Source organism: Abramis brama (assembly GCF_963993115.1).
Source record: "Abramis brama genome assembly, chromosome: 7".
In the NCBI taxonomy this organism is placed as follows: Eukaryota; Metazoa; Chordata; class Actinopteri; order Cypriniformes; family Leuciscidae; genus Abramis; species Abramis brama.
Genome location: NC_139969.1, coordinates 16,168,473 through 16,192,740, shown reverse-complemented (window position 1 = coordinate 16,192,740; position 24,268 = coordinate 16,168,473). Strand labels below are relative to the sequence as shown.

The following is a 24,268-nucleotide window of genomic DNA, read 5'->3' as shown; positions in this document are numbered from 1 at the left end:
CTGTTGAGAAACTGTCTGCAGGAAGCAGGGCAAACACATCAAGTTTGAGCAACACATTTGGAAATAGTTTGGGGTTTTTTTGGTTCCACAGTGAGTTTGTGAAAGAAAATTCATATTTCAGTATATGTACAATATATAAATGTACATTTCTCAAAATTAGTTTTTTTTATATCTCTTTTTAAATCATTCCATAAATCAGAAATGATATCTACTGTCTGGAGAAAAAAAAACGTCCATGTTTTTAGGAGTAAAATATTATATAAATCAGGCGAACAACTCCTCTGTAAAATCCTTCAGAATATAGCCAGGAATAAACCTGGAAAGTTTGGGAATGTAAGTGCTACTGAAGTGGACATATATTTCCAGAAAAAAGTAAACAACAATTTTGAACCTGCCTTTATCCAATGTTCAGATTTATGTTCTGCAAATGTAAGTAATTTATTGCATATTTAATTAGATAATGACTTTTTAGAAAACTTAACTGAAATACAAAACAACTGTCTTGATGTTTGTGATTATCAACTTGGAAAATAATGAATATGGTGACATTTGTATTTTTGCCCTATTCACTTGTGGTGTCTTAACTTCTAAATAATTTCTATAGTTTTATACTTAAATAAATGAACAAGCATGTACGGTCTCTTTTAAAACTGCTTCATGCAACTTACAAATCTTTTGTTTCGAATCTGTAATTCGGAGCTTGTATCAAACTCACCAAGTCACATGATTTCAGCGAAGGAGGCTTTATTACGTCATATTGTATCAAACCTTGGTTACGAAACATTTCAAAATTCTCACGGTTCACTGCTGGGGGGGGGGGGTGTCTCCAATTCACGAGTGTCCAATAGTTTTAACTGATGTTGGGTCAGTTATATAATGTTCCTTTTTAATACATTTAATGAATTTTCATACTTATCCATGTATAAATAGAGAACATTGAATTGCTCCTAATTGACCTATTGCCAGGTCTTGCCTATAATTACACAAAAACAAGCATCAAACATTAAGACAACTTTTACAGAACCTTCATATTTAATGGTATTTACCTTTAATTTGACATGCAAGTGATCAGTAATCATTATAATACTCATTACTAACAATTACATTTACTCTAAATACTGTATCAGTGCTTTTAATTTTTCAGGAAAACTTCATGAATCCACATCAATAGGTCTAAGTATAGTGTACTAACCTTGAGACGAGTATCAACTTAAACTTACCTGTAATACATCGGTTAAACTTTCAAAATCGGTACAAATTTAGTATGTTGATGACATTATGTTGCTGTTGTGTTTGTTGTCCATGTCAGTTAACTGTCATGTTGTGGTTTTCTACAGTGTATTTCTACCATCATTGTGGTATGTCTATTGACGTCAGTGTATAGTTCTTCGGGCTGTTGAAATAATGCCTCATCTCTCATTGTTTTAGTAATATATTTATTATTATTACTAACTTACTTACTTGCTTATATATTTATTTGTTTATTTGTGTTTTAGTATACATTGATAATATAAAAATATATATATTTTAAAATAATAAAATAAAAAGTAATACTAAATCAACTTTCTAAATTAACTATCAATCTAATTCTACAATCTACAATATGAAGACAATCTACACAATTCTACAATCTACTTTTTTTTTTTTAACAGTGCACATATTTGCCAATTGCCATTAAAAATTTAAATAAAAAGCACATAAAAATATGTATTATAGCCCAGTCAGAAGCTTACACAGTTTGGTTCTTAGACCTGGTTTGACTCGTGTAGCTGTGCACTCATGACTCTGTCCTGCAACATTGATGAGAGTCAGAATACATGAGAGACATTGAATCACTGGAGGATCCACAGCTGACTTAACTTCTGCTCTCTCTCTCTCTCTCTTTCTCACTATTTATTTCTCTGTGTCTCTCTCTCTCTCCAGAAATGCCCCAATTCCATCACATCTGTGAGAGTCAAGGCAGAAGAGACTAAAATAGAGTTGGTGTCTCCAGAGGGACTGATGCTGAGAGGAATCCACCCAGTATAAACAGGACCCACGATCTCCGCAGTCCTCACAGCCACAAGATATGAATCGTCAAATGTCAAAGAGAAACATCTCATAAGCAATGCTTTGTTGTTAGACCCCAAAGGCAAGGCGTTGTATGAGATGAATAGTGAGGTTTGGGATTAAAGCAATAACTGTGCATCAAGGATTTTGAAATTGTCCGTCCGTCATTTAATACAACGGGTGTGATATTTCCTCAGGATGGGACTATGACATCAGAACATTTAACAGGCCTAAACTGAACTGTCCATTTGAGCCAGTTCTATCACTGTGCTTTAGTTTCTTGATCTCCAGATAGAAATCCCATGCTAATTACTGGTTTAATCGGATCTACAGTGGCTTTACATCTCAGATCACATTGGATTTGATCTCTACAGGGATTTAAAGAACTCTTGCTGAACCATGAAGGACGCAATCCTGCAGTTTTTCGGTGATATGTGGAGCCTCGCTTCATCCAAGCATGACCAGAGCATCTACAACACGGTTTGCCTGGTAGTGCTTCTGACTCTGCCGCTGGTTGTGCTCTTCACATCTGTGCTGGTGTGCTGTCACTGTTGCTGCTGTCGTCATGCCAATGGATGTCGGTGTTGTCGCGGCAAAGGCGAGACCTCAGTCACAAATGCGAAGCCCGAAAAGAAGAAGAAAAAGAAAAACGGCACCCAGAACAGTGAAGACTTGTGGATCTCAGTCAAAACAGATCCCATGAGTAGTGACAGACTTGCACTCACTATGGTGTAAAAAGCCACGTTGAACAATGAGCAATTTTATATTTATTTATCTTTATGGTACATGTAAAGGTACAAAGTGATGCAGCAGTGTTTACTAAACATATGCCTGAATGTAGAAAAAAGAAGGAGAGAGAGAGAATTTCAAGAGACTTTTTGTATAGAAGTGTAATTTGGGAGTGAATGAATGTGCAAGAATATGCTTTATGATGTGTGTGTGGTCCTGAAAGGCTTTCCCAAAACCCACATTGTAGGTGAAAAGAAATGCATATACAACAGTTAGTCCAGGGCCATGGATTTGATTTGCTGTGTTGTGTTTTTGCATTTGACTGCGCTGCTTTTCTAGACGGACGTGTTTGATCTTTGTGCTCATGCATTTCTCCAGTCTCACGCATGACATGGCTTTCTAAAAATATGGCGCTTAATTAAAAATAGTTTCACTTTTTTTTTTAAACTCATCTCTAGACCTTGCATCTTTTCATTTCACTGCCATGAGTCTCGCGTTTTTAAACGCAAAAAATGTGTTCTGTGTGAATAGTCCCTAATAGACTGTCCAAAAGCACCAGGATTAGTATCACTCCACTTATCTGCGTTTGTGCGTTCCGGTGAGGATTTTCAGTGACTCTGGTTTGGATTAATTAGAAATTTGCTCATTTGTGCCAAAATACACAAGTTTTATCATGACAACTCTCAGGATATTTTTAGCATGGTAATGGATATGACAATGTTAATTTATTTGGTCTTGGCAGAATAGATCTGCTACGCTGCTGCTGCTGTTATTGCTGTTGTTGTAGATTATTGCTGGTGCTTCTGTAGATTATTGCCTGCACAGAAACAGGAACTTGCTACTGCTAATACATATGCTGATACGCTGCTGTGAGTATGTAAGACATACTGCTGCTGCACAAATAGAATATATAAATTACCCATAGCAGATCTATACAGGTGGAGCTGGGGAGGTGGAGGGTTTTAGACGAACTCTGAAAGTGTGCTGCAAACTGATATAGTGAATGGTAACCAACCGTTTAAATGTTGAGCAATGGCCAATGGCTGCTGACATGAACCAATCAGCTTGTGCCAAGAAGTCAACGCAATAAATATCATCAGCTTGTCTTAATGACCAATCAGCCTGCGCCATCAAGAGTTTCATAACAGAACTAGGCATTTACTGTACTCAGTATGAACTTCTTGTTAATTCAACTGCTGTACAAAAGAAACATCACACTTGCAGTTGTGTTGTTTGTCTGAATATCAACACGGATGTGATTATACCTGCGATATCGGAACAACAATAACAGCCAATTGCTTGATTAACATTTCTAATCGAGCCAGATGTCAGAAATATGTAAGAATTCCAAAGAGCTCTTCACAATTACAAACGCTTCTAAAATCTGCACTTAAACCAAAACATTTCCCAAAGATGTCAAAGACATCTAGTGATGCACTTAGTGGGTCGCAACCACTTGTCCTTCACTCGAAGGATACGATGCATTTAAAATGACTTGCTTGAAATGGCTTCAGAAATTGATACTTTCCCACAATTTCCCTATATAACCTGCCTTTCTTACTGTCGACTGACTAAACCATAATGTAAAGACAAATGGGAGTGGGAGTGGGAGTGGGAGGGGGATGTTATGTTGGCTCTGTGACCCATATGGATGAATTTACTAGAGTATAGATCAACAGCTCAAAGACACTTAATCCCCCTCATAATCTCCCCCTAAACACCTCTATTCACAATAGAGTGAAAATGATTATACTGATCTCAAAACTCAGACTGTTGGATACAGCATTATCATCACAGTTGTGTGTAATTGGGCTTGCTGATAAACAAACTTTGATCTTCTTGCACTATTCAGATGCAGGGATGTTTGCAGTGCCATAATTAGATGTTTATGCTGTTACTTCAAAACATTTTGATTATGCATTTCAGAAAGTCATGCATTTACACCCACCATCATGCTCTTTTTCACTTAACTGTTGTGTTTGGCTAGCATGCATTTTTGTATTATCGGGTAAAGCAACCACTGAATTATTCATTGCATAATCAGTAAAGTTGGGCCATAGCTACTTGTCCTTCATTGATTTTGGTTTCTGGTACAGCTGGAAGGAGAACATTTTTCATTAGTTTAAACAACAAAGCTGTCAAGTTCTGTTTCCTGTGCTCTCGTTCAAAATATGTGATAGCAAAGCTTTGACAGTCGAGTTCTGCATGAAAATGAGTGTCAGCTTGTATGAATATGCTTCTCAAAGTCTGTTGCTATGCAGGTCGATGCATGTAGATATTTCCAGCCTTGTTTTTCAACCCAGTTTTTTGGGGATATACAAAATTAAATAAAATATTTTTTTATATGTATTGGCCTGTAGTTAGTTTTTTCATACCTGTCAAAGTTAACAAACTTAACTAAAGGTATACACTAATGCTGCATTCTGTGCTACCGCCGATGAAGGCTGTCCCAAAACAGCGTGAGGCCGGTTGCGTGATTGATGATGAGCGTCACCGGTCTCGAATCTCGATTAACCCTTAAACGCATACCTTGGGTCTTTATTGGGATCCGGGTTGCTAAAGACCCGAATATGTAATAATGAATGGTGAAACATTCAAGCATTTAAGGGTCAACAACTTATTAACCAACAAAAATAGTATTATCTTTCAATTCTGTTTTTTAAAGGCTGTTCAGACTCAGAAATCATGAAATGAATTGCATTTTATTTTATACACCAATTATTTATTTTTTTACTCTGCATATATAATTTACTCTCAAGTGCACTTTAAGTTTTCACAGACCATCAAATGGTTCATTCACATTTAAGAGTGTTTCTCAACACTTTTGCAGCCATGGACACACCCTGTTGCTGCAGTTTTCCATCACATAACAGTCCTGAGCGTCAGGAAATTCTCCCCTGGCTGATGGTTGCGCACACCCACTGCCCAGATCCCTCCACACAAACAGACCTTGTTTTGTCTCATGCTCCACCTCACACTAATGCAGGAGGGGAAGGTGGGGAGAGGAAATATAACAAACCCCATTCAAAACAGTGATTCAGCCATGGACTGATGAGGGAAAGATGAAGCACGCAAAGCTGCAGGCTGAACACATGAGACCTGTAGAAGAGCCAATACAGTCCTGCTCCTGCTGAGGCTGATATGCCTCCTCCTGATGTCAGTTCCTCTATAAGAACAGTCATTTTACCGCCATTATCTAATTTTACACTTCTGGTTACTCTGAGGGCAACCGGCTCACTGTAGAGACAATGACGCTGAAATGCTGCAATATGTGGTGCAATTGTTCTAATTTCCCATTATTTTTGGCTGTAGAGCCAGTGAAAACTGATCCTCATACATGTATGAAAGATTCCAAATGCTTTTTATTTCAACAAACTTTATTTCTGTAAAAATATGTGACACTTAATTTGGTGTCTGAGTCAGGAATTATAGTACAACTACAGTACACATCCAGATGGAAGACATTATAGCTTAGACTTTATTATAAAATGTCTTTTTTATGCATGACATTTAAATTTTATCATAATTGTCAAATATTATGATGGGGGAAAATCATTAATATCCATTAAAAACTTTAGAAATTATCATACAAAGTCCTTTGTTGCAAAACACTGAGATAAAATAAAAAAGAGGTTCTGTAAAGGTCATTATACAATATCCCCTTACTTATGAAAAGCATCCTTTGAGTAAGGAATGGCACTGTGATATCAGTTTTCTTTCATATACAGTGTGTATATATACTAAATTAAAGAACTAAAGCATATTCTATTCAAAATCTGCCTTTTGTAACGATACAAAATACAGTTACACAGCATATAATCTACAGCGGCTACATCTAAAGTGGCTTTCCTGATATGAAGATCTATTCCAACCTGGTTTGATCCAATTCCCACACATTTTGGATTTTGTAGTTTTTGTCAAGTGATTGTTAATACACAGCTACCCTCCTCTTCAGTGACCTCTTCTGTCTGCCCGCTGCGCCCACTGGGCGGATCTTAATTTCGGCAAAGTCAAGAGAGTGCAGGTGCCCCTTCCATGGCTCCCAGTTTACTCCCTGGAAGACACAATCAGGAATGTATTTAAGGCATTTTACTAACATTCATGAAATCATTAATTATATCATTAGGCAGCATCTCTGAGAAATATAAAGCAGCCATTTTTCTGTTCTGTTGCCGGTTCAAAAGTTTAGTGTTGGTAAGATTTTTAAAAGTTTTAAAAATAAGTATCTTATGCCACCAAGGCTGCATTTATTTGAAAATATAGTAAAAACAGTAATATTGTGAAATATTATTACAAATTAAAATAAATGTTTTCTATTTTATTTCAGCATCATTACTTCAGTCTTCAGTGTCACATGATCCTTCAGAAATCATTCTAATATGCTGATTTGGTGCTCAAGAATCATGTCTTAATATTACCAGTGTTGAAAACAATTGAATATGTTTGATATTTTTGTCGAAAACACAATGTTTTTTTTTTCCATGATTCTTTGAACAGAAAGTTGAAAAGAACAGCATTTATTTTAAATATGAATCTTTTGTAATATTCTAAATCTGTCACTTTTAATAATTTAATCCGTCCTCACTGAATACAAGTATTAAACCAATAGTTCACCCAAAAATGAAAATTTTGTCATCATTTACTCACCCTTGTTGTTCCAAACCTATATGAGTTTCTTTCTTCTGTTGAACACAAAAGACATTTTGAAGAATGTTGGTAACCAGACAGTTGATGGGCCCCATTGATTTCTATAGTGTTTTTTTTTTTCCTATATGTAAGTCAATGGGTGCCGCGACTGTCTGGTTACCAACATTCTTCAAAATATCTTCTTTTGTGTTCAACAGAAGAAAGAAACTCTAAAAGGCTTAGAACAACTTGATGGTAAGTAATGACAATTATTTATTTATTTATTTTTGGGTCCCTTTAATTTATTTCAAAATTTTCCTAAACTATAGTGTATATTTGGGCCATTTTTATAAAAAAAAATAAAAATAAAAAAAGTTTCTAAAATGGCAAAGTTAACAATGAAAAAAAAAAAAAAAACGAATTACAAAAAAAGTACAAGATTTAAAAGTTGGTACCCCTCAACAGAAGCTTAGTTTGACATTTAGAAAAAAAAATCGACTCTTTGTGGCCTAAAATGTTGTTTTCACTCCTCAGTGAAAAACATTCAGTATAACCTTCCTGTTAGCCTCACAGAAATAAGGGCTCTAATGGGAACATAAATCTCCAGCCAACTTGAAAGTATCGTATTATTTGTGAACTTATGAGATCTGATAGATTCAGGACACTGCTTTTTTCTTCTGAATTATTGGGTTATTCTTTGTAAATGGCTTGGCTTTAAATCCTGCCTTCAGTGTTGTAATTTGAGAACTCCCTCTGCTGGTTATTACATCTCATTACATGGCATAACCACACCAATACAGATCCCTTATTTTTTCAAAATATCAGTCAGCTTCAAAAAATCATCATAACTCACCATACTATGTCTGTTATCCCCAAATCTGCCGTTCAGATTGGCCAGGTGGCAGTTCTTGTACCACCAGGCACCTTGGTGAGTCAGAGCACAGTTACCAAGTGCAATGTCATTGTCTGAATCAACTGTGGAGAAAGATCCTCCCTGGTGGTAGGTCATGGCATCACCTGTGCACAATGTGTTATTAATAAAAATGACTTTGCTTCATATAACTTGGTAGGCATAATCAGATTACATAATTCAATTTACCAGCGTTTCCTTTGTAGTTGCCAATGGTAAGTTTAAACTTCTGTTTGGATGGTGCTACTTTGAAGTTATCGTAGACGGCATATTTCCGCTCTGATCCCACGCCCAAATCGAAACGCACCTCATACTGTGTAGCAGTATTAGTCAGCTCATGGATCTTCTCCAAGCCTGGTAAAAAAATAAAATAAATAAAATAAAAACATTAATCAGAGCAGCTCAAATCAATATCTAGTTTTGTATGAACCAAAGACATGGCTAGGTGAAAGGTTTCAATAAGCATATTATGTGAAATCTTTATTGGATATACCAAGCCAAAATTCATCTTTCAGTTCTCCAAAGCCTTTCATATAGTCTCTCCAGCGCTTCATGAAATCTAATTTGCCGCTGTTTCGTCTCTGGAACACCTGTGGTTGATGCATTGGGTAAGTTGTTACATACAACACTCGTACTATACTGTAGATGCAAATTAAATAAATAAAAAATGAAGACAGGAAGAATATTTCATAAATGAAACTTAGCACTCACAATCCAGCCGCCACCATCAGTCGTCATGTCACAGTACACCTGCATGGGTCTGCTACGGTTGCTATTGATGTAGATTGTGTAGATGCCACTCTCCATGTTTCCATTCCTCATAATCTGAGTGCAGTCCATTGGGAACGGGTAGGCCACACCCACTACAAATAGCACCCATTTAATGAATCAATGATGTTTTTTATTTCTATTAACTTTCTTTTATTTAATATTTAGTGCAAATAAGGCTTGATGATATGTTGATACACTAGGAGTCAAATAAAGGTGTGAATGAAGGAATATGGTATTGCATATATTACCTGTACTAAATATTGTCTCCACTACCCTACTCCTCTTCGAGCCCCTGTAGGCAATAAGGGTGACAATGTACTTTTTCCCCATTGCAAGGCCAGAAAGATCAAATCTATTGTCCCGCGCAGTCAAAGTTTTTTGCAAAGTCTAAAACCATAAAACAGAGAAATTAATCAAACAAAGAAGAACTCAGTTGTGCCAAAATGACAAATGTCTCATAGTATCATATAAGTTTGGCCTACTAACAAACAGAACAGCTACAATTTAAACAGGGAACACTTTACAATAAGGTTCATTAGCTAATGCTTTGGGTATCATATCTAACAAAGAACAATACTTTTTTATAGCATTTACTTTTTACATCAGTTTATTACAGCATTTATTTCATATTAAAATAAAATACATTCACTACTGTTTAAAAGTTTGAGGGAAATTAAGAAATTAATACTTTTATTCAGCAAGGATGCATTAAACTGATCAAAAGTGACAGTAAAGACATTTACAAAAAAGTTTGGTTTCAAATTCAAATAAATGCTGTTCTTTTGAACTTTTAATCAAATTAAGTGGGATTTTAACTATTAATCGAATAATCCAAAAATGTTTCACGGTTTCCACAAAAATATTAAGCAGCACAACTTTTTTCAACTTTGATAATAATATAAGAAATGAGAACAGGGAACGAGACACTGTGTCGATGATGCTATGGGGGAACGCCCTCCACGTGAATCGGTGTCTGAAAAGCTATCCAATCACGGCAATCGATATTGACCAGCAACAGCCTATGACGTCACTACTAGTGTGACCCAGAAGTATAAAAGGGGCGCCTAGAGAACATGTCATCCACTTATTGTCTGAAAGGACTGTTCAACAGGCATAACCTGCTGAACAGTCGTAACATTACAGTCGTAACCTAGACGTTCCCTTTTGAAAGGGACGCTATGGGGAACGATATACAATCCCACCATGCTGAGGGGAGTGCATGCCAATTATGGCTTGTGACAGAAACTGTCAGAAATGGCAGTTATTTCACAGAAAATGTTAAGAAACACTCCCCCTTTGGGTCACATACTATTCATTATTCCCTACTGTCACTGCCCAAGCTATAAGCCTCAAAGTGGCCTCCGAACAAAGGAAGGCCTACCAAGGCCGCTCAAAGCCTTGGAATCAACAGCTTCCATGGAAGGGGTTCCTTTAACCCTTTTAAACCGACTGTGTCGTGGCCGACACATACCAGAAAGCTGTATTCATTTTACTGTAACTCTTTAACCATTTGCACGATCAAAACCATTCAAATTGCCCCTGACAGTAGACAACATGCACTTTTCAGCAATATACGGCTTAATTTCATGCTTTCCATCAGCAACTGACAGCAGCTTTCTGGCAGAGCGGGAAGGAAGGATTTGAACAGAGATACGAAGCGCGGCAGGTTAGAGTGTTTTGGATTGCATAAAATAATAAAAGAAACGAACAAATACATGGCGAAAGAAGTGGTAGACAGCAGAAGAGGGGATTGGGATGATTTTTATTTAAACTTGGGAGGCGGATGGCCTTTACTCTTTCATGTGCCTATGCATGCATGTGTGTCCGTGTATGAAAAAAAGTGTCCAAAATGAAAACCGTGCAACCCAATGTCACAAAAAAAGACTTGTATATATGTATTATAGTTCACTTTTCAACTTTAAAGTGTTAGTTTCTTTCATTCGTGATTTTTCTCTTTTTTTCGAAATAAAAATCAGTAAATTTATTCTTGTTTTTTTTATTTCTTTCTATTTAAATTCTTTTTACAAACTCACCACACAGTAATGGTCACAAAATGGTCTGAAAAAGATGACACCTTGCACATGAAGATAGCACATTGTTTTAGAATTTCACAGTCAAAAAAAATTAAAATGTATGAAAAACATCTATTTTAGCTTCAGGTTCTAAAGAGTTAAGGGAAAATGGCCAGGGGGTCCAAAAGGAGTCCCGTCCAGTCACTTTCTGAGGGGAACATACTGTAAAGTCCACCCCACATGCCACCAGGGAGGCTGACCTGATCAAATTTACTGACCTAGTCTTGCCAACAACCTGTCTGTTTCCTAAACAGAGTCTCTCAAAAAAGAGAGTGCACTAGCTCACTCACAAACCGGATCATAGAGATGGGCAATCCTGAGTTCTCTCCAGCATAGCGCTTATTAACTCCCGACCTTGGTCCAAATCTTTCAGCAGATCAGCGTGGTATGCTTGCAGCACAGCCATTGTGTGCAGCACAGCCATTGTGTGCAAGGCATCACCAGCCGGACCCACTATCGTGTATGCCCTGCCATTTAAGCGCAATGTTTGTTTACAAGGCAGGGCCAGAGCACTTAGTGTCGATGCCTCTGCAATTGCAAGATAGTTCGTGAACCTCGTCAATTGAGGCATCGACACATACCCATGTTCGTGCATCCCCGTAATATCAGCGTAGTTTGCTCACTGATGGCCATGGATGCATGTTGAACACAGGTTCTTCCATGCCTTTTCAATCTCGTTGTATAGATCGGGCAGGAATGGAAGGCTCACGGGAGTTGAAGCGTTATGGCTGGAAAGAAACCGTTCATAAAGTCTGCCACGAGCAGTCTCTTCCATCACGTGCTACTATGGCAGCAAAGCCTCGCTGAGCGTGTTCCATAACACTCATAACTCATCATACGCGGGGACAGGGTGGCTGTGAGGGTTCAGGTTGTAAATCCTCTTCACCCTCATCAGCCATCTCCTGCTTTCTTGGGCTGCCAGTAGAGCACTCACACACACACATATACGTACATATATATACATATATATACACATATATATATATATATATATATATACACACACACATATACATATATACACACACACACACACACACACACACACATATATATATATACACACATATATATATATATATATACACATATACATATATACACATATACATACTGTATATAGTAAAAGAACTATAAGTAGGCCTAAATTAAGAAATTAACAGTAACCTATATTAATTCATGCAGTTTTTTTTTCATGCATGTTGTTTATTGTTAGTTCATGTTAATCTTAACGTATAATTACCTTGTAAAGTGTTACCATTAAACGGATACAGTATGCAATTGAACATGTTTGTGTGTAGAGCAAACCTGCATACTGCCATCCTCAGCCCTGTAGGTCAGGATGTAGCCATCAATATTAGCCTGAGGAGCTTTCCATGTAATAGTGGAGGTTTCAGTCTGAACATCAATGGCTTTGAGATTCTTGGGTGCATCAATCTCTGCAGATCAACAAAAAAGTGCTTGGTTAAATGAAGTCGACATTGTGTGTCTGGAAATGGTCATGAGAAAACAACTCATTCTAAATGAGCTCTTAATAGATGAGAAATGTCTCTCCTTATAACTATGAGAGTTAGCCTTCCAGTTAGTGCTGAAAAATTATGGATTCTTCCTCTTTAAGCTTTCTGTGCTGAATTAATTCAGTTATCACTACTGCTGAGACAAGACCTTAGCAAAGACCTTCGTCATGCTTCATTTGACATTTTTAGGCAGAAGACGAAAGCACAGGCACAGAGCCACGCTGCCTGCATGAATCAAATAACCTGTTTCAGCTTCTGTTGTGGCTTTTCTGCTAGAGCGAGAGCCTTTCACAGCCCAGACATAGACTGTGTAGAGAACTCCAGGCTTCAGACCAGTGAAACTGTAGGAGGTGCTGTCAGCTCCTACTCGAACCTCCTGACCGAAGCCATCTATAGAGCTGTAGCTCAGCATGTAGCCATCAATGTCAGCCTGCACCCTGTCCCACGTCACCAACGCCGAGTCCTCTGTCACCTCTCGGGTTGAGAGGTTAGTAGGAGCGTCTATATCTAAAAAGCCATTTGTACAACAGTGTTAATGCTTCAAGGAAGTACTTCCATTGGTCTGCTTCAGTTATTTTTCCATTTTCTGGGATTTAGCTCAAGATTAAGAGTTGAACAGTGAAAGATATAAAAGAAATGAAAAGGTTTTGTTGTGTGAAGTACTTAAAAAGAGAAGACATCTATGTACATTCTATATGTTTGTCAACGAGTATAGGACTTAAAGGTGAACCAAATAGAACATGTTCATGGATCAACATTCCAATCAATCAGTCAGATTTGAGGGATAGGTTTACAGTTAATGTCAAGTTTAGGCTTACAACAAGGGTTAGGGGCTTCTACACCATTCTTATTTACCAATTTTAGGGATAAGTTATGGGTAGGGTTAGGTTTAGGGGTAGGAATAGAGTTATGGCTATGTTTTTAGACAGGAATGTTGTTCCAGGATCAACAAAAGATGTTGATCCAGGAACATGCCTTACTTTTCAAAATCACGGCAACCAGGACATAAACTAGTAAACCTGTAGGGGGTGCTGTAGTTTCTTCTCATTTGGCCAGAATTTTGATTGTAACACAGATGTCTCTCTTTTCTTTGATCAAGAAGTTAGTATGTAATTCTAAATTAACCGTTAACACATTTGATTAAAGGTGAAGCATGTCATTCTTCACCACTAGTGGCACCAAACAGAATTGCAAAAATAGTTATTGTTTTCAAGCAGGTTTCCCAAACATCCATCCATCATCCATCTATCCATCCATCCATCCATCCATCCATCCATCCATCCATCCATCCATCCATCCATCCATCCATCCATCCATCCATCCATCTATCTATCTATCTATCTATCTATCTATCTATCTATCTATCTATCTATCTATCTATCTATCTATCTATCTATCTATCTTCAACCGTCAAGGCTTTCTAAACATTCTACACAGTTATATGAATTTCTTTGAATTTCAATTAATTTTAACTCAACTTCTTTACTTTCATAATCAAATTGCAATTCTGCATCCAGTTTGTTTCCTCAATTCTAATTATTTTAAAATTCAATTCTGAATGGACAACGTTTAAAAAAATGACATATCACTTTTAATGCACATTTCTACACTTGAGCCATGCATGATTGAACAATGTATCTGTAGAAACATAAGGCTACCTGTCTGAGTACAGCACAATAACTGAAATTTAGGGAGGGTAACACTGAAGGGTCTTATTTAAAGCATTATTTCTGCAAACAGATAAACGGTCCAAAACAGAGAACACTGTGTTAGTTTGCATGAGCCGTCTGGGAAGATACAGTTCAAAAACCTGTTAATGCTTCTGTTGAGCTCTTTTTGCTAGAGCGAGGGCCCTTGATGGCCCAGACATAGACTGTGTAGAGAACTCCAGGCTTCAGACCAGTGAAACTGTAGGAGGTGCTGTCAGCTCCTACTCGAACCTCCTGACTGAAGCCATCTATAGAGCTGTAGCTCAGCATGTAGCCATCAATGTCAGCCTGCACCCTGTCCCACGTCACCAACGCCGAGTCCTCTGTCACCTCCTTGGTCATGAGGTTAGTAGGAGCATCTATGTCTAAAAAGCCATTTGTACAACAGGTTAATGCACCACATTGCTGCATTAAAGCCATGCAGATATAGGCAGTGCAGCAGAGGAGAAGACAATGTATATCCATGTAAAGGAATGCATCACTGAACCATGAAGAGGGTAAAGGATCTAGGATGCAGGATGCAGATTAGGGTTGGGCGATGTCTACCAATTTGGCATCAGACGATGTCTACAGTGAAACATCGCGATGGACGATGATGACATCGGGAAGTAGGGGGGTAGATATTTTAGATATTTATAGATAGTTTCCTCTACATCTCATCAGCAATTTCGATTTTGGCACGCTCTGCAGCAGCTGACCACTAAGGACCGAATGTACAGTGACGTGACATAACTGCCAGATTCAATGGATCGCGATGCCAGCTCAACATCGTGATGTCTGTCAGCCATCGCGATGGACGATGACATCGTCTATCGGCCCAATCCTAATGCAGATAGCAATTGATATTATTTCCCATCACAGTTTGACTTAATTTGAAAGTTTATTGATCTTGGTAAAGTTTTTATCTTATCTGATGCTAGTTGCTTCTTTAAAACATTGAGTGAAAATAAATGACTTTCATTAGTGTAATTTGGAAATGCCCTGTGCTTATGAAAAGTGCAATTTTCTCAAATTAGTGTTCAGCTTGATTAATGCGGCCAGCAGGTTCTGTTAGAACGTTGCAATTCATCATTATTCACAATGTCTTGTATGAATGCTTATGGGAATTTAAACAAATAATGTATCAAAACTAACAAGAATTTCTTGCAAGCACTGCTTTTCTGTCTGTGTTGTTGTGTGAGCACAATAAATAACTGGTCAATTAACACTCCTTTTATGAAATGTGACAGCATAGTATGAATATGTATATATAATATTTATCATTTTTATGCTGTTATTATTCTTTTTTTTTTGTTTGTTTTGTCATTTCAGTAACCTCCAATCCAATCCACATTATTAAAATGTGAACTAATCGTTCCTGAACAATGACAATAAAAAGCTACTGTTTGACTACCTCAAAATTGTTAACCTGATTGATACTTTGCATTTAATTTGAAGATTTACACATTAAAGTGAAGCAGTAACACAATAAAAAATACAAATCATTGTAAAATAGGGTAGATAAAACATGCTCTGTGTGAATTAACATTTGCAAAGAGCAAACATGTTTCGAGAGGAGTGATGGGTGAATTATTGTGCAATCAACAGAGATGCTAATGCACTAATATATGATATGTATTAACATAAAATCTGCATTACTACATTACATATTAAAATATCTGAAGCTAATTAAGTCAGCTGCAGAAGCAAACATTATGAAACGCTGTCATTTGTAAGTTCAGGCACCAGCTACTATAAGCAACATTTCCTACAAAATAATCAAAACTTTAGATTCCCTGATTCCTGTAAGCAAAACCTTAGATATTCCACTTGTTAAAGGCTGTATCAGCCTTTCATATAAACTCAATGTAAACAGAAATAGACAATGAGGCTCACACTATAGTGCACAGATTTCTTCTAATGCTCTTTAGATGCTGTAATGTGAACAGTGATAAATGGTTATGGAAACCCGACAGAGGATACGCATGGGTACATTTGTTATATATCCAAGTGCTTCTGTTTAGGTTGTGTTTCCTGACTGAATGTCAGCTGCTAATGCACTTAGACCATCTGGTTTACCGTCTACAGCAGCACCCACTGGAGAAATAACTTTCTTATTCTCGCTTTTAAACTTGAATTGCTATGAAGGAGTCTTATTATTACAGGGTTGGCAGTTTAAAAGAGCTGAAAAAACATCACTTCTATATGTGTTAATGATGCTTCGTCTTATGGAAAATGGAAAATACTAGAAAATGATGGCTCCACAATATGCGGTTGAAAACTGGTAAGTTGCTGCTGCTTGCAACACTGATTCCCAGATAACATACATAAAGATAAAATCTGTACTGTGCGTCTGCTAAATGCACAAATGTAAATGTTTTCTGCTAGGAATAAATGCAAAGGCCATGTTGGATAGACAAAAGCTCTGTCAAAGGAAATAAAATCAAGCAACGAAATGACTGCTTAGATGCACATGAAAGCAATGAACATCTGAGAATGAGAATGCCACTCTTCCATCCACTGAGAAACTAGAAAGATCAAAGCCAAGATCCCTTGAGGGAATGCTTGAGATGAGGAAATAAAAACAGAGGGTAAAGCCCAAAATCCTCACCCAGAAGGTGAAGAGCTTACCCGTCTCGGCCTTAGTCATGCTCTTTCTACTGGAACGAGAGCCCTTATAGGCCCAGAGGAACACTGTGTACAGGACTCCTGGCTTCAGAGAGGTCAGCTGGTAAGACGTAGCGTCCGCTCCCACTTTCATTTCTTGGCTGGTGCCCTCTGCAGAGCTGTAAGTCAGCGTGTAGCCATCGATCTCAGCACGAACACCATCCCACGTCACAGTTGCGGAGTTCTCTGTCACCTCCCTGGTTGCCAGATTGGTTGGGGCATCAATGTCTGTTATATAAGATAAGTCAAGGCATTCAGATAAAAGAAAATTCAACACTTGTTGCACCAATAAAAGAGAAAACATTTTCTAAATTAGTATTTTGTCCAGCAAAAATATTTAAACAATATTTAAACAATCTTGCACACAATAAAAAGAAATTAAATAAAAACAATAATATTTACATGAAATATTTATGATTAATGTAGCCTACTAATTACTCTTATATTATTTTATATAAATTCTCTGTATTTTTTGTTGCATACATTTTATTTTATTATTAAATTATTTTTAAGTATTTTAATGAATAATGTTTAAATAAAATATTTGATATTTAAATATGTATAAAATTATTATTATTTTTTTTGTTGATAAATTTACTTTAAACATGATACATTTACTTCCCACACCCCCATACTACATGGATTTTGCAGTTACCTGACAAAACATTTTTACAGTGATTTGATTCTTCGTGAATTCATTAATAGATGGCAAACTTGTGGTATTTTGTATGCAAGGGAAAGTACTTGCAGGAACAAGATGCTGTTTTTGTATTTCATCAGGCTTATGGATTCTCAATTATCAAGACCTGAAGAGCTGAGGATGTGCACAGGGTCATATAGGCAGTGCGGTAAGCATTTGTGAGCAGTTTCACTGGAACTAAGAGAGTGTCCATGCAATGCAATGGAGGAAGTGAGGAGACAAGGAAAAGCAATCATCATTTAGGTTACCGTTCTGTGACTGTGGCAGGGTTAGCCGAATGTATCCGCATCATGGAAACTGATTCCTGATGCCTTCCAAGATTGCTAGAATCCACAGGTCTCATTTTATGCTCTCTGATTGCCAAGGTGGGCTTATCATGTTTGACTCGTCTGGGTTTAAGACATGGACCAGAATACAAAACAACACCTTACACTGGACAGCAGACAATACCAATGCTAAACGCATTAGTGAGACCTTGAAAACTTCATGATACTGCAAAATTACCTAGTCAATATCTCATTACACAAACAACCACTCATAAACCACGTTGTGTGCCAAGCAGCTCTTTTCTGTGTTATTTCTTATATTACAGAATGTGCTTTATAAAACAGCATGTGGCCAGAGGGATTGAGCCAAACTGGACATCTCTGGACACATATCAAGCTTCCAGGCCAAGGTACAGCAGGGGAGAGCAAATAAGCTGAAAGCACTTTTCTATCCATCATGACAATCAGGGCAGAATTCATGTCTATTTCAAGATGTGCATTGTAGATACGTTGTGAAGATACATTGCAATGCAAAATGATGAACAGAAAACGACGCGATTATTCAATGACTTGTGAGTGCATTCATTTCATCTGCATTGCATTTAGCACCGCATATAAGAAAAGAAGCTCATACTGTGATGAATACACTGAATATAAGTATAGAACTCCTAATAGCATGCTTTTGTAAACTACTGTAGTGCATCTAATAGTTACGATGTGCCTGTGTTATGTAATAGAATTAAAATATAGCTTTAATAAAGGCAAGGCAATTTGTACGAATTTTTCGAGGTGGCTAATTCGTACAAATTCATACAACCTCACTTGAACAAATTTGCGAGGTAGCGTTGAATTTGTCCTTATACCATATATAGGTACACTATGCAAATTGGTTTTGGTAATGTCTTTTATTAGAGAAAGTTTTGTGAAGTTAAAATAGATTGCTTTTTAGATAGCCTTGCTCAAGAGAAAACAAACACCTGAACCATTTGTTTTAATGATTTTGAAAGCCCTTCCTGGTAAATAAAGCTTTAAAGTAGTGCAGATCAAGATGTGAGGTCTTGCTTACCCCAGGACATTAAGTTCTTTGAAGCAGTCCAATCCAATGATTCTTTCCACTGAACAAATGATGCATTAAACTCCCTTGTGGTGGCATAACTACACTTGATTGTTATGGAGGAGGTGAGGACACGTTGATTTCAGGGTAGTACAAAAGTCTGCGGCTGATTGAATGTCTTCAATTGTAGAAGAAACATCCCCTATAGAGCAATTTGATTCTTTTTATAGAGGCAGACCTTTCATTTAATTTAAAAGTTGTTTGTCTATGGTTCCCAGGAATAAATAAAAAAAACAACTCAACAGTGCTGTTCAAGTCATTGATGCTAAAAGAAACCCGTTTTTTAAGTTGGGGGGGGGGGGGGGGGGTGGGGGGCTTTCCTCCACAATCAGATCTATAAATTTCACTGTTCATTCTCAGGTCAGTCTGAAAGCTTCAGTTGTAAAACATAAGGAATTCTACATTAAAGAGTATGGTCGCCCTACATTCCATTGGATGACAAGAAGAATAATATACACTGTGATGCACATGCACAAAATATGTCATGTCCATGAAGAAGCATTGAAAAACCATTTCCTGTTCCTACGGTTTGGTGAGACTAAGTGTGGGAGTATCTGGTGCTGTAATTCATAAGTTGCTGAGCAGAGGGAAAACCCTGTCTACTGGAGGCCCCTCTAATAGCTGCTGTAGCTGTCAGGAACAGACTTAAAGGATGTAGTGCTACCGTAAATTTAAAGGCACAGTATTAAATTCACACCAACCCGAGCACTTTTTGAAAATGAGAATCTTGTTGAGGCTCAGATTAGGTATGTGCAACAGAAATCAAATATTAAACGTGCAATAACACCTGGGCTGGAGCTCACCCAGACTAGCCTGCCCCCTCACTCAAGATGGATGAGATTTTAATGACGAAATAGAATAGACTATTTAAAGAAAAATCACAATTGCCATGTGCATAGGCTTTCTAGCATTAATATTAGGCTACTATAGCAACATTTTGGCTGAGGACAGTCTGTTTTTCAAAGTCACATTTTGATTGCCACATTTGAGACATTAACCTACAAACGTCCTATGGCACAAATAACACAGCTCTTCTGAGTAATCTAAAGGTATGATGATTTATTTTTTCATGTTTAGAGGGCTAGGTAACTGGTCTTAGTTAGCTGACTATTTCGCTGTATTGTTATAGTTTGTCCCCGGCCGCACTTCAGGTTGTTCAAACATAAAAATATACATCTGTTAAACACATCACAATGAGTGTCTGTTTCATAGTAAAGCAGACACAATAAATTACTTTTGGTGTTGGTGGTATCATGGTAACTTGTCTGTTTTCATGGTTAAACTAATGAAATTGTGTATCTAAGACACTTATATATGGTGGTTTAAAACGTGTCAATTTCATGGATATCAAAGAGTCAAAATTTCAAATATGTTGGCCTAGGCAATTTTCCTTTTGTTTTAGTATTCAAAGCTCTGCCATCTGTATTTGTTCAGTAGCTTTAGTTTCATAGTTGTAGTAGCGACAGGTTTGTTTACGGTCCAGCAAATACGTGAATGGGCCACATTTGATGTTCTAGCTGGGGTAACTTTGTGTTACGTCATCGCCCACTTTCATTACTCTGCTTGCGCCGGCTCTGAATAACACCCAAACTATGTCTTCTAGAAGCCTATTACTACCAATATACAATCATTCTGAGCCAATATTCTAAAAATCCAACACAGAGCTAAAGTGTCCAGCAACTTTTTAGGCAACACTCCGACTGTGTAAAGTAAATTATCTTTGCTTGGAAGGGATTAGCGCTGTAGGACTAATATGAGGTCAGGTTTTAGCTACCTGACAGGGATCAAATAGCCTGAAGAAGCAGTATGCTTCTATCTACTCACTCTCATGTTGTTCCAAACCTGTATGAATTTCTTTCTTCTGCTGAACACAAAAGAAGATATTTTGAAGAATGTCGGTAACTAAACAGGCCCAGGTATATGGAAGTCAATGGGGCATTGGGCCTGTTTGGTTACCCATATTCTTCAAAATACTTATTTTGTGTTCAACAGAAGAAAGAAACTCATACAAGTTTGGAACAGCATGAGGGTGAGTAATTGATGACAGAAACGATTAATTGATTGATTGATTGATTGGACTGCCACTGCGCAGGAAATATAGGCCTTGTTTACACTGCAGGTCTTAATGCCCAATTCTGATTTGTTGCCTATATCCGATTTTTTTGACCGTCCATTTACACGTTCTTTCAATTGTGACGGATATCAGATTCATGCGTTTACACTTGACATACTATCTAAAACATCATCGCACATGCTTAAAGGGGGTTCTTGCACAGATGGACGAATGCGAAATATGATTGATGCTAGCTTTGCGATATATGCGAAGTTTGCCAAACATCACCATGATTTTGAGGCGGAGGAGGACGAAAAGGGCCATTATTGCAGCCTGCGCATATGCTTCAGTTATTGTGTGCGAGAGAGATCTCAGGACTGGTGGGAGCATATTGTGGCTGGCTTTAACGAGGAGCAGTGTGTCTGAAATTTTAGGATGAACAAGCCAACCTTTGATATGTTTTGTCAACGTTTGTCCACATTCCTCTCCTATGACAAAACAACGTTTTGTCGGGCCATCCATCCCTTTGCAGATACGCGTCAGGGTTGCTCTCGTCATTAAACCGTGGATACGTAGCCTAATGCCTCAGAAAATCTTTGTTTACATGACAGTCGCATTGGAACATATCTAATTTATATCGGATTTATTTCCAGATATGAACGAGGTCTGAAACCGATCTCGAAATATCCGAATGCATGCGTTTTTTTCCCGTTTACACGGTCATAGAACACATCCGATCTGTGTCACATGAGCAAAAAATCGGAATTGGGTCACATTTCACTGACAGTGTAAACGAGGCCATAGAGGCCAGACCTCTAGGAACTTTAATTGAACACCCCTGTAGTAGACAGCTGTGTGCCTGTATTTCTGTTACAATCTCTTATTTGACCACTATTTGATTTCATATTTTGCTTTATTTATGTAGCCTACCGTCAATTATCACCACACTTGCCTCCTCAGACAGCCCTACATACATCCTTTGGACTGATCAGCCAGCCTGATCTCATGAAATGCGTCTCTAGTATGCTTTGTATTTATCTTGCAAATTATATGCGAAAATTAGTTTTTATGTGCATATGATACACAGTTTTCGGGCGCATATGATACGCACTTTATGGCGTGTAATACGCATGTACCCCACACCACTAATCCTGCCCAATGGGTTTACAGTGCGTATAATATGCACGTAAAAACTTGCGTATAAATTGCACAATAAATACAAAGCATACTTGAGACGCATTTCATGAGATCGGGTTAGATCAGCTGACTATGAGACTTGGCAAACTCTAACAGCTAATTTATCTATCTTAAGCACCTTTGGGTAAGAGCTGAATTCCCATAGGTAAACAGCCTGACAAAGTAAACTATATTTATGCTTACAGCAATAATTCAAAGATACAGATGTTGAAAAGAAAATCTAGCATTTCCCTGCCCTACATTTGACATATTAAAGACGCACCATGAACGTAACTGTGGTTATGTATGATAAGTTTTCTTTGCAACCATAATTTTGTGTCTTTAACCATAAATCTGAAGGGATGATCTTATTATTGGGCCAAAAGCACTGTTGCATAAATATTAAACAGGGAATATTACAGCTCCTAAAAAGCTATAAATATTAGTCCAAGCATTTAGGCTATGAAATTTAATGCTAAAACATGAAAAATGCCTTTTAATGATTTAAGGGCTATGGCTAATTGACATTTTAATAAGGAGAATATTATATGAGCAGTCCATCAGAATTATTCTACAACATTTCCAAAAGGCACAGACATGCACAAATCACATTTTTAAAAGACTTATTTTCATTATACATCATTGGGGATTTACAGACCACAATACTAATTTATTTCCACATCATTTGACAGGTTTGGTTAGTATAAGGATCTCATTGTTGGCAGACTATCAGCTCTAAAGCATACTGGATCACTACCTTTTAAATATCTACAGCTCCAACCACTAAGATACCTATAATAATACAGAACCCGATGCCTCTAGGTTTCTTCATGAATATTTGTTGGTTTTGGACATGTGTATTTTTTCAGAGCAAGAAATGTTAGAACTGCCACATTTCAATAGCCCTGGGTAAAATAATAAAATGGATTTGTTGTTTTTTCAGTCAAGGAAGCAATTTAATTGATTTATGGTGACAAGGAAAATATCTGTCTTGCGCACTGGGCTGTAAAGATTTTAACTACCATTGGACACTGAACCCTTTCAGAAGAAAATATTTTCTGAGAGTAAAGCATGAAAGGACTCCCTCCATTAAAAGATTGTTGTGGTAAAGATTTATATCTCTAGCATCAACATCAGAACAATAATCTGATTTCTGCATCTGTTTGTCTCTTTTATTTTTCGCTTCCTTAATTTCTTTCTTTCTTTTAAAGTTGTATTTTCTATACAGACAAAGATCAGGTTTGACCTTTTGTACCGACAATAATAATAAAATGTGAAATCATATATAATGTGACAATGATGCGGGTTAATAAACATATTAAATATTAATGTTGTATAATAAAAAAGAATGACCTTAAGCCTTGCAGAAAAAGAAAAAAAAAGAAAAAAAAAGGATTCTGTTTTGGGTTTAGGGGATTTAAAAATGTTATAGAAGTCAATGAAAAGTCCCCACTATGAGAGAAAAACAAAAGTCGCAGCTCATACAATTTATTTTCCACTTAATGCATTGCAACGAGGCACATTACTGACCTGTGACCCCTGTGGCATACGATGGCTTGCTTTCAATTTCACCTTTGATCACTTGTACACCTATCTGATATTCTGTTCCTGGGTTGAGGCCTGAAAAACACACATTCATGTTGTTTTCACAGCACAGCCACTGAATTCAACATACTCTGTCTGAAGCTCAGGGACCCATGATAGTAGATGGATGCATTGCAGCAGACTGACCTACAATGGTGTGCTTGGTTTTGGCCTCCTGGCTCATTGCCACGTTCTCCTGTCCTCCCTGACCATCAGGGCTAGAATGGGTCAATTTGAAGTAGTCCACAGCGATCGCAGGGTTCTTCCAGTCCACCTGGATAGAGTCCTCTGTCTGGCCCACCACCTTTATTCCTTCAATACCAGAGACCTCTGAACAGAAAAGCAG

The 24,268-nt window shown here is 37.4% G+C and overlaps 2 protein-coding genes across 4 annotated transcripts in view; one reads left to right on the top strand and one right to left on the bottom strand.

Annotated features, from left to right (window-relative positions):
* Positions 1 to 2,303: 2,303 nt before the first annotated feature.
* On the top strand, positions 2,304 to 2,929 carry kiaa0040 (KIAA0040 ortholog). The gene has a single exon (XM_084118728.1). It carries the CDS (start codon positions 2,449 to 2,451, stop codon positions 2,782 to 2,784), a length of 336 nt encoding a protein of 111 aa, XP_083974854.1. The 5' UTR covers positions 2,304 to 2,448; the 3' UTR covers positions 2,785 to 2,929.
* Positions 2,930 to 6,122: 3,193 nt separating this feature from the next.
* The window catches only part of tnn (tenascin N), a 29,967-nt gene continuing 11,821 nt past the window's right edge, over positions 6,123 to 24,268 (bottom strand). Inside the window, exons 5-16 of one of the 3 annotated variants that reach the window (XM_084118725.1) lie at positions 24,070 to 24,252; positions 23,869 to 23,958; positions 16,994 to 17,257; positions 14,485 to 14,748; positions 12,918 to 13,181; positions 12,466 to 12,596; positions 9,334 to 9,472; positions 9,026 to 9,177; positions 8,808 to 8,904; positions 8,504 to 8,668; positions 8,258 to 8,421; positions 6,123 to 6,832 (exon numbers count right to left, since the gene is read on the bottom strand). In XM_084118725.1, coding sequence (XP_083974851.1) covers positions 6,707 to 6,832; positions 8,258 to 8,421; positions 8,504 to 8,668; positions 8,808 to 8,904; positions 9,026 to 9,177; positions 9,334 to 9,472; positions 12,466 to 12,596; positions 12,918 to 13,181; positions 14,485 to 14,748; positions 16,994 to 17,257; positions 23,869 to 23,958; positions 24,070 to 24,252 — 2,039 coding nt within the window. In that variant the 3' untranslated portion in view covers positions 6,123 to 6,706. The remainder of the gene's footprint in view (positions 6,833 to 8,257; positions 8,422 to 8,503; positions 8,669 to 8,807; positions 8,905 to 9,025; positions 9,178 to 9,333; positions 9,473 to 12,465; positions 12,597 to 12,917; positions 13,182 to 14,484; positions 14,749 to 16,993; positions 17,258 to 23,868; positions 23,959 to 24,069; positions 24,253 to 24,268) is intronic. The other 2 variants (XM_084118726.1, XM_084118727.1) reach the window with 2 other exon arrangements.

Excerpts from the sequence above, each read along its gene's own strand:
- kiaa0040 (XM_084118728.1), top strand. The coding sequence starts at position 2,449 with ATGAAGGACGCAATCCTGCAGTTTTTCGGTGATATGTGGAGCCTCGCT.